Source organism: Aquarana catesbeiana, linkage group LG03, assembly GCF_042186555.1.
Source record: "Aquarana catesbeiana isolate 2022-GZ linkage group LG03, ASM4218655v1, whole genome shotgun sequence".
NCBI classification, from domain to species: Eukaryota; Metazoa; Chordata; class Amphibia; order Anura; family Ranidae; genus Aquarana; species Aquarana catesbeiana.
The window spans coordinates 430,160,410-430,171,941 of record NC_133326.1 but is presented as its reverse complement, the minus strand read 5'-3'; the positions used below and the strand labels follow the sequence as shown (position 1 = coordinate 430,171,941).

The 11,532-nt window shown below is 43.1% G+C and overlaps 1 protein-coding gene across 1 annotated transcript; it reads right to left on the bottom strand.

Moving 5' to 3' along the window:
* Positions 1 to 10,708: 10,708 nt before the first annotated feature.
* LOC141134582 (nuclear cap-binding protein subunit 2) lies at positions 10,709 to 11,275 on the bottom strand. Its single transcript, XM_073624058.1, has one exon. The coding sequence runs from the start codon at positions 11,225 to 11,227 to the stop codon at positions 10,769 to 10,771; it is 459 nt and encodes a 152-aa protein (XP_073480159.1). The 5' UTR covers positions 11,228 to 11,275; the 3' UTR covers positions 10,709 to 10,768.
* Between the last annotated feature and the right edge of the window lie 257 nt (positions 11,276 to 11,532).

Genomic DNA, 11,532 nt, shown 5'->3' with positions numbered 1-11,532 from the left:
GTGAAGGAACATGTTCAAGTGCGGAAAACAAAATGACATGGGGATCAAAGTTATGCTGAGCAGCAATGTGCCGATTGATGGCAGTGGTAGTAGTGTTTTTGTATAGCGGTTTGATGTGATCACGGATGCGAATCTGGAATGGATGCTTAGTTTTGCCAACGTACTATGAGCCGCATTGGCATTGAGCCAAATACACGACTCCTACGGTGGCACAGGTGAGACGATGTCTAATGGTATGGGTGTTTCCATTAGGCAGATTCACCACTTGGGAGTTGGTGACGAATGCACATATGTCGCATCTGCCACATTGGTATGTGCCTGTGGCAGTGGGCCTATGTGCAGTGTCAGTCGTATGATGGCTGTTAATGAGTCGATCACGAAGTGAAGGGGATCGGCGGTATGTAATGTCGGGGTAAGTTTTGATGTATTTGGCGATTGTGGGATCTGATGTTAGTAGAGGCCAGAATTGGTTGAGAATATCCTTAATTTGAGTATGTTGATTTGAAAATTGGGTAATAAGTCGTATCGGTTGTCTAGTGTCCAATGGTTTATCAGAGAAAACCAGGTTCTTTCTGTTGAATTTCTTTGCCTTATTAAAGGCTTTTTTCAACAGAGAGTGGCTGTAGCCTCTATCTAGAAGTCTGTTGTACAGTTCCTGTGCTGCCCTGAGGAAATCTTCCTCTCGGGTGCAGTTACGTTTTATCCTCAGATATTGGCTGAATGGGATGCTTCTAAGAAGAGGCTTAGGATGGGCACTGTGGGCGTGCAGTATCGTATTGCCCGAAGAGGGCTTACGGTAAAGGGCAGTGTAGATTTGACCATTGGACTGCAAGCCAATCTGGAGGTCCAAAAAGTGGATCTGCGATTGGCTGCACTCCATGGTAAACCTGAGGTTAAACGTATTCAGGGTGAGGTACTGAACAAACGAGACAAGTTCTTCTTTGGTACCTGACCAAAACAACAATATGTCGTCTATATACCTGTACCAGGATATCACCCTGGACAGGTAGGGGTTGGAATGGACCGGATCAAATAGTTCCCTCTCCCACCCCCCCAGGTAAAGGTTGGCATAGGCAGGGGCACACTTGGTCCCCATAGCCACACCTTGCACCTGGAGGAAGTGGGAGGAACCGAACATAAAGTAGTTCCGTGTTAGTATGAACCTCAGTAGTTCGAGGACAAAGTCCCCGTATGTGTCAAACTGGGCGCCTCTTTCCCGGATTAGTTTTCTGATCACTGAAATGCCTCTATTGTGGGGAATGATGTTATACAGACTTTCCACGTCTAGGGCTACCAACCATGTGTTTTTTAGTAAGGTTTGACCATCGAGTATCCGAAGGAGATGGATAGTGTCCTTGATGTATGAAGGCAGGGCAACTACATGGAGTGCCAGGTATTTGTCGACCAATGCACTGGCAGGTTCGGTGAGACATTGTCGTCCGGACACGATAGGGCGGCCCGGAGGGTGATCAAGGGATTTATGGAGTTTGGGAAGGGAATAAAAGGTGGGAGTTGTAGGTTCTCTAACACTAAGAAACTTCCATGTGTTGATAGGCTCCGAATAGCCTTTTGATAGGCTCCGAATATCAACTGTTGGTATTCGGATATGTAATGGTCGATAAGTGATTTTGAAATTGGTCTGTACCACTCACGGTTATTAAGAATGTCGAGACACATTTGTTCATAAAAGGGCACATCCATCACCACCACATTGCCACCCTTATCGGCTGGCTTAATGATCAGTTCTGGATGATTTTGAAGGGATTTGATGGCTTTAATAAGGGCCGGAGTAAGGTTGGAATGATAAGGGGAGTTGAGATTTAGACCTTCGATGGTATTAGTGACCTGTTGTACAAAAGCCCAAATGTTGGGATTTGTAGAAAGGTTCGGAAAGTTTGTGGATTTGGGTTTAAAGGAAGTAGGAGGGGGGAAGGAGACACCAAGGGCGGCGGCCCCGGGATCATAGGGGTCCAAGAGGTCATCACCATCAGTGTCGCCCTCCTCCCAAAGTGACATCAGCTCCTCAAGGGCTTGTATTTCAGCTAAAGTGGGGACTTGTTGAGGTAGATTCGTGTCTTGGAGAGGTACTGTGTTGGAGGGAGATTTATCGTAGATCACTTTGTAGAGCAATTTACGTGCAAAAAGATGGATGTCTTTGATAAGGGCAAATTTGTCAAGGTCATTAGATGGACAGAATGTAAGGCCGAGTTGGAGTACATGGATCTGATCCATGTTTAGTGGAGTGGATGATAAATTGATTACATCAGGGGTGGATGATCTTCGTGGATCACCAGAGTTTGTGTTTGTGGGTTGAGAGTTGGGCTCAAGAGGGAGTCCTGGCCCTGTCCTAAAAAAATAGGTGCAAGTTTAGGGTCCGCAGGTAATGAGTTAGCTGGGAACATGGAAGTAATGGTGGGTTCACTTACCCTCCGAGTGGTGGTGTGCGTTTGGGAGTGCGGAAGTGCCGGTGTGACCGAAGGTACCTTGGTGGTGGATGATTTTGGTATTGCTGACGACTTGGATTGTGCTTTGGTAAAAGGGGTGGATACGTGAGCGGTCTTGGAGTGACCCGTGGATGAGTGAGGAAGAGGAGTGGGTCCAAGCGTGCGATGTAATGATTCCGAGGACGTGGCCGATAGGTCACCTTTTCTTCTTTTAGCCAGTTGTTCCTGTGTCATATCTTGATATACGGTGGAGGTGCTGGATGAAAAGGAAGCAGAAAAGGTATTAGAGGCATGATTGTTCGAGGTAGGTACATTAGAAGTGAAGGGCTTGTTTCTGGGTTTGGTTTCCTTGGAATTATCCCAGTTGTAGGCGTAGCCATTTTCATGGGCCGCTAGGTCTCTGAGAAACTTGCTTTCTTTGTCATTAATTGTTGTAAGTGTGTATTCCTCCAGGTGAGCTCGCAGGGTTTTGTCCCGTTTGCTGTACCTGGGGGAAGACAAACCTTGTGCATGGTCTGTGTACCATCGGTTAATCGCAACATCAAGTTGTGCCAACTCAGTGGTGTATTCATTGCATAGCATGGAGAGCATGTTGAGAGAGCATGACAGGAGGTTGCTCTCCCAAGAAGCCCTCAATGTGTCATTAATTTTTTTGATGTTGGGGAATAGTTGTATTCTTAATCCCCAAGGGATTATCTTTTGTTCAGCATACTTTTCAAAATAAATTTTGTGCCAATAAATTCTTTTAAAAAAAATCCTTATAAAAAATCTTCGAGCTAAGCATCCCATGCATGTGACTGCACCAATATGAGACTTCCATCTGGCAGCATATTCCATTAAGTAAGTACCTCCTTGATGAACCTTTCCTGGTTAAGTTTAGAATGATCATTAGTATTACCCTTAAAGTAATTTACTTTCCTACTCAGGCCCCCTTTTCAATTCACTGCTGATCCCATTGACTTCGTTGACTGCCTTGCTGTGTGCGCATATCCATCTACAGGCACTCTGTGCCCACTTCATTCTACTGTTTTTAAAGAAAAGTGTGAGTTTTATACCTTTCTATGAGATACAGACACATTTATTTATATATTTTTACATATACATTTTGGTCTTATGCAATTGATGCGTAACTGCACCATCTCCAGTCCCTCTTATGCAAAATTCGATAATTACTTACATATTTTCAAAACACTCTATTGCCAGGTCTACTGTATGCCCCCTGCAGGCACATTATACGGCGCGGCCTGCCCATTCCCCTGCGGTGATGCCTTTCCCCCCCCCCCCCCTGGGTGTCGGCGTTTCAGGTACGTTTGCGCCACCGGTATCAGTGGGCCACCTGGTTGCATGATTGTCCAGCCACAATATTAATTCTCTTGAGTGTATATTAAGTACTGCATTGATAAACAATCTTGCTCACATGATGTTTTCTATATTTCTATATACAGACCTTCTTTATATATTTATCTTTTGAGCTCTTGTTCCCTGAAGAAGCCAATGTCTTGGCGAAACATGTAGGAAATCGAGCCCCCACTTCGACGGCCATCTCCATCCGGCCTATCTCATCATATTCTGGGTCACATACAGTATACATATTTATTTTAAGTGTTAACTGACATAAGTGTAATTTTCTATATTTGTATTATTATTAATAAACTTTGTAATTTTTTGCTTTTTATATCTTCTTTTTCGTCTTTTCCTTTTTTGCACCCCTTGACTTTAGCACCGCTATAATCCCCTGTCCATATACCCATTAGCCATTTGATTATTTTGGGGATGAGGTGCTGTATCCTACGGTACCATCTAGCCACCTTTACATTTTACACAGCCATTAATGTCTAAACCGCTGGCAACAAAAGTGAGTACACCCCTAAGTGAAAATGTCCAAATTGGGCCCAAAGTGTCAATATTTCCTGTGGCCACCATTATTTTCCAGCACTGCCTTAACCCTCTTGGGCATTAATAACTTTGCGTCACAACCACTTGATCCTTTTGATAAAGTCACGTGGTGTGACGCAACGCGTCAGAGTAGGAGGAGCCAGGTGCCGACGCTTCCCGGGGACGGCCGAACCCGGAAGCTTCCCCGTTTCTGCTGTTATTTTCGTTTTAAACTGTAAGTTACTACTTATGTGTTATTAAACCTATTGTCATTTTTGGGGTCTGTGTGAGCGGTGGTGACTACTTTAGAAAGCCTGACCCACGCACACCCTCTGGAGGAGGTGAACAGCTTCTGGACCTTGCATATAAGCATTAACCATCTGCCTGACTTGGCCCATTGGGGGCTGCCAATTGAGGTGAGAGGCTGGGGGAAACACTTGTGTGTCGCACCAGTTTTGAAGTGAATAAATTCAGCCCCAAGTCCCCCTACTAGCACGTTACCATTGACTATTTGTATGGATATCAAGAGTCGCACTGCATGAAGCAACATTTATTTGGACTTGAACACAATATATGTCACAGTCTTTTATTTTTTAAATTTATTTTTTAAACTTATATTTTTTACAATTTTTCAATTTCATAATAATTTAATTTTTGAGGTGGGAGGGGTGTTGAATTTTGGAACCATTTTTTCAGAATCGCATTCCTATATGCATGTATTTTCACGATTGTCACCTTGCTTTGCACTTGATTACTTATTGTTGTGGATTATTATGCACACTGTATAATTTATTATATGAATTGCTATTTATTTAATGTAACATTTTTTCACCATCAATACCCATTTTAAATTTGTGATCACATTTTCACATAGTGTGTTTTAGGAACATTATGCACATTGGTTTATTTATTCATAATTTTATCAGGAATGACCACTAGCATTCAACACTCTAGTATAGTTTTGCTGCTCCTCCACGAGAGAAGATAGGAGTGTTTACTGCAGTACAGTGTTCATGTGAACATAACATGCACACTGGTTCATATTTACCCTTTGCAAGTGTTTATCGTTTATAGGCAACACGTGCATTTTATATTAAGGTAGTACTGAGCTTTTTGCCACGTTGAATTTTTGTCCATCGTTGTGAGTGGTACACTTAGATTAGCGCCACATATTTTTACCATTATCCTGCTATACTATATACCTGTACACTGAATTCAGCTTTAAATGCAGTCTCTGACCATCTCCTGAATCAATCATGTGTGCAATCCCTAACCGTCCCCTGTACTATGTCTGCAGTCTCTGATCATCTCCTGTACTATGTCTGCAGTCTCTGACCATCTCCTGTACTATGTCTGCAGTCTCTGACCATCTCCTGTACTATGGCTGCAGTCTCTGACCATCTCCTGTAATATGTCTGCAGTCTCTGACCATCTCCTGTGCTATATCTGTAGTCTCTGACCATCTCCTGTGCTATATCTGTAGTCTCTGACCATCTCCTGTAATATGTCTGCAGTCTCTGACCATCTCCTGTACTATATCTGCAGTCTCTGACCATCTCCTGTAATATGGCTGCAGTCTCTGACCATCTCCTGTGCTATATCTGTAGTCTCTGACCATCTCCTGCACTATGTGTGCAGTCTCTGACCATCTTCTGCAATATGGCTGCACTCTCTGACCATCTCCTGTAATGTGTCTGCAATCCCTGCAGGAGAGGACACACACATGATACACTCACATTGTACACACTTCCCCTCTGCCACAGCAGAAGTATATTACAGCCCCCAGTCCTGGACCAGTACAGAGGGAGGATGCTTTGTGGTGGGCGCTATGGCCAAGGCACATTTCACATTGGATTCCAATCCACCCTCCCCCAAAAGACAATTATTCATTCGGTGCAATATACATACAGTATAGGTGTAAATACATACAGTGTATGTGTGTGTATAGATATAGAGGTGAGAGAGGGAAAAAAAAACAAAGAGGAGGAGAAGGAATAAAAAGAGGGGGAGGAACAAAGAAAGCGGGTGAGAAAGAACATGACAGATGGATAGAGAGCGATATATAGGGAAAAAAAGCAAGCATTAGGATAGAGAGAGATAAAAGAGAAAGAAAGGAGAATAAAGAGAAAGAGTGGTACATCCTAAGAGGTACCATAAGGGTACCTTATGCTAAATATACTGTACGAGTGGAAGGGACTCTGAGTGCTAAATGTCCGCAGGTTAGTGACGCAAATTACTTGCCTTGGGTGCGGACAACCAACGCTACACCACTGGGGCTGCTATGAAATTATTTCCAGGGCTGTTTTTTTTTGCTCAGTCCGGGCAATTTCCACCTGAATTCGGGGTTGGCCAGTGAATGGGGGAAGTACGGGTGCTGCAGAAGTGGTGTGTTCCAATTAGGATTGGCAAATGCAGCAGGAAGGGCACTATGGTCTCGACGGGCCTGTCTTTGTCTTCTTCTTGGTGGCAGCGGGACACTACTCGTGCTTGCCACCTTGCCAGCTTGAACTGCCGTTATGGGATGTACGACCAGGATGTACTAGGCCGCTGGTGCTTGCCAGTTCACCAGAAAGATGAGCGGCGCTAGTACTGGCTCTCTGCTCCATACGAGGGACCTGCGGTTCTTGCACCTCAACGACAGCAGAAGAAGAACGGGGTCTGGTACGCCTGACCTTGGCAGGGACCACAACTCCGTCGTCAGAGCTATCTGTCAGGGTGCCGCTGCTGTCTACAGGTTCGTAAAGTTCAGTAAAGTTACTGGTACAGTAGTGAGACTCACAGGTAGAAAAGCTCCTGTCAGCGACTGATTCAAGCGCTACCAAAAAAACTGTTATCCCGCGTAAACACGAGCGGACTTTCCGGCATACTTGGTCCGGCGTATCGGAGTCCGTCGGACAATTCGATCGTGTGTGGGCTCCAGCTGACTTTTTTTTCTCAAAAGTTTGACGGACTTGAAACATGTTTCAAATATATCCGATGGACTTGAGTCCGGTCAAAAAGTCCGCTCGTCTGTATGCTAGTCCGACGGACAAAAAACTACGCTAGGGCAGCTATTGGCTACTGGCTATGAACTTCCTTGTTTTAGTCCGGTCATACGTCATCACGTATGAATCCGTTGGACTTTGGTTGATCGTGTGTACGCAAGTCCGTTCATTCGGAAAGTTCATCGGAAAGTCCGTCAAAGTCCGCAGGACAAAGTCTGCCGTAAAGTCCGCTCGTGTGTACGCGGCATTAGCGTTCGCAGGGATCAGGCCTGACTCTGCGAATGCTGCAGTTATGTGTTTTGTGTTTTGTAAGTGACAGTAATTGATTGATACCGCACTTGGGTGGGCTGGGCTGGGCGGAGGGGCTAAACGCAGGTGCTAGTAGGTATCTGGGCTGATCCCGCTAACACTGCGTATTTGGGAAGCCTAAACTGCTGGGGACGCTAGTATAGATCTGATCAGATCAGATATTGATCTGTTCAGACACTATACTACTAAAGGAGGCGTATGGTGCGTGCATGGGTGTTAGCGCTACTGGCACTGATCTGACGCTGCCTGGGGCGACGCAGACCCTATCTGAAGCTAAAACCTAACTTTGATCACCCACCGGGTGATCAGGGGGTTAAACCTTTATTGGGTAAAATACGGCGGGTGTCCTGACGCTAGTGATCACAGGTGAAAGGGGGTAATCAAGGGGTTTGACCTTTATTGGGGGGGTTAGGGGGGGTCCCTAGACCTATCTGGGCCTAAGACTAATTACCCTAACACTGATTAGTGTCACTAATTGTCAGTACAGCGATCAAAAAAAAAATCTGAACACTGCAATGGGTGACACAGTGACAGGTGGTAAAGGGGGGGGTGATCGGGGGGGGGGGAATTGTGTGCCTACGTGACCTGGTGTCAGTGTAGTGTAGTGTTGGTGTAACTCACTTTTAGATGTAATGTCTCCTCGGTCTGGAACGGAAAAGACAGGCACGAAGAGAGATGACATCACTTCCCCTGTCAGTGTTTACAGTTACACGACAGGGGAAGGATCTCATTCGTCAGGACCAATCACCAGGTCCAGGCCAGATATCATTGGCCTGGGCCTGGGGATTGATCGGTTCCTGATTGCCCGGCGTAACATGGCGGCGATTGCCTGCCTGTGGTACAACTGCGGCAGATGGTCGGTTAATAATATAAGAAATGGTTTCCCTAAACATAATTTATCCTGGCACTTTAAGGAGGTACATCAAAGTGATCCTACGGGTTTGATATTTTATGGAATTGATATAATCAAGAACCATTGGAGGGGTGACAACAAAAGGATAAAGGTGTCACAGAATGAGACAGGCTGGATCTATCGGCTGGGGTCTTTAGTTCCTAGGGCAGTGATGGCGAACCTTGGCACCCCAGATGGTTTAGAACTACATTTCCCATGATGCTCATGCACTCTGCAGTGTAGTTGAGCATTGTGGGAAATGTAATTCCAAAACATCTGGGGTGCCAAGGTTCGCCATCACTGTCCTAGGGGTTCAACGTCGATGTAGACCTTAACTGTTTTCTATCCAATTTCTAGCCTCTTTCTCATATAATATAATTTATATAATATTCAGTTCCCATATAATTACAGCTTTCCTCATGAGTGCATATATTTTTTTTCTTGATATAATAATGTATGTTTTCCCATAGGTACATATATGGACATATATGGACACATTTTTATAGATGTACATCTTTATAGTACTTTTAATGTGATAATGTACATTTATGGGTACATACAGTATATACAAAAATTTCTCCCAGAACTGCACATTTGGCATAAATACTCTGGTTGGGATTAGGATCCATCTTCTTGTTCTTCTTTTTTATATATTTTTTATTATTCAATTATTATTATTATTTATTATTATTATACAGAATTTATATAGCGCCAACAGTTTACGCAGCGCTTTACAACATTAGGGAGGACAGTACAAGTACAATACAATTCAATACAGGAGGAATCAGAGGGCCCTGCTCGTTAGAGCTTACAATTATATACAGTATGCTTGCTGGTGACCTTATTTGGATACAATATACATCTTCATGTGTGAGGTCCTTACATATATTTAATGCATAAGAATTTTTTATACATATGTATTTACCATTTATTTGGAAATATTATTATTACTATTCATCCTACTCGTTTTTATATATTGGTACATTGTTTAATAATTTTAATAATATTCTCTAAGATTACAGTTTTACTTGATAATATCTGTTTTGCAATAGTGATGTGGTGTTGTACCGCGGCATGTAATTATCATTTTTTAACCTCTAGGGGGTCTTTACCTTTGAGGGTATACCAGATTTTTTGCCGGTTTATGGTGCAGTTTGCTCCGTTTTATTGGAGCTTTGCCATCCTCCCCCTATATGTGTCCATTGGAGATATTTTCACTTGTTTATTCAAGCACGATTGGCCACATGTGCGGCGGTACCTCCACCTACTATATAGTGATGTGAGGTGTACCAAGATGGCCACGCCACAGACAAGGTCCTCTGACGTAAGGCTCTTGGTACACATCAAGCATCACTTCCGATCGTTTCCGGTTCTCTGGCTTTGGTCTGTGGAGCGCACGCCGCTCAAGACCCAGGAAATCGTTCATACGTTCGTACTTTATAGGGCATTACCTAGCCCTTTTTACCTTATTAAAGAAGTTTTTTTTATTTTTAATTGTGCCAAATAAAATGTTTTTTGGATTTACACTATGGATGCCCATTTTTAATTTCCATGTGGACACCGCATTACATGCACCTTGTTCTGGAGTGAAAAGAATGGATTGACCCCAGGGTTACCAGGATTGGAGATCGTATACCGTATATACTACACGATCTTTACCCCTGCAGGGGTGAGGGCTTCTGGTGAATGCATATACCTAAGGGGGAGCACAAGAAGTCACTTTGTTTTGTTGCACAGAAGCTGAGATAAAGACACATCACTTGAAAGCTTGCACAAGTCACTTTATTGTTTATTGCACAGAAGTTAGAAAAATTGCATCACTTGAAATTAATCACATCACTGGGAATATGAACTTTTATATTTTAAAAGACTTTTTCATATAGTTTTTTGAATGGACTAATCATACACTCATCTTTCTTATACACTCTGAATGTTTTGACTGTGGTGACAGAAAGTTTATCAATTACCTTTTGCCGCACAGTCCTTTGGCATTTTGTGGATCAGATATGTTTCACATATAGTTTATTTGATTTATTTGAGGAGTTACTTTTTTTTTTTTTTTTTTTCCATTTTGAAAGGTTTATTTTAAAATGTGAATAAGTGTATATGAACCTTAATTTTGTAGAGGGACTTAAAATATAAATCCAAAATGAGCAAAACGCACCCTTATTTACTTCAAAACAAAGGGAAAAAAAAATGTAAAACACAGCTTTCGCAAATAAACTTCACATCCAAGGAGAGCTTGAGCTTGGCTGTGGGCGTCTTCAAAAAGTCTGTACAACTTTACCATAGCCTCCCCTTCCTGCATCATAATCTTCACGGTACTCATCCCTGACCTGGCCACCCGATTTGCCACGTCCATATTGCCTTCCTTCTTTGAAGCCAGCATCCCAGTCTGTTCTGATAATCCGATCATCCAAGCGAGTACCATTGATGAATCTCATGGCATGCTCAGCGTCAGCTCTGATATAGTATTCTACAAAGCAGAATCCACAAGCAGTTTTCTTAATTTTATCCAGACCCATAACAATCTTTTTCACATCTCCACTCTTGCTGAATAATTCATGTATCTGTTCTTCTGTTGTATAAAATGAGAGGTTTCCAACATACAAAGTGCAGCTTTGTTTCAAAAGTTTATCTTGCTCATCTCTTTTACCCTTGAAATGCTGGTCCCGGTACTGACTCAGCTCCACATAGCTATCAGTCTTTAGAATGCTCAGCATGTTCCCGACTTCTCCGGCACACCGGACACCAGGGCGCAACAGAGGTTTTACCAGGAGTTACTTATTTTATGGTGTTTATATATACAGTAATTTCAGCCTTTTTTGTTTTCTAACTAATTGTAATACTACATAGGGATTTTTGTAGCACATTACTGCTTCCTATTGCTGATCAATACTAGCCCTGATTAGGTGACATTTACATAATTATTAGCAGCTCCATTTACCCTTTTTGATTTATAACATTTTGGGCACCACTTTGTGGTGCTTTTTTGGGGAGGCTGCAGCTATAGATCTTTATCCTAAGC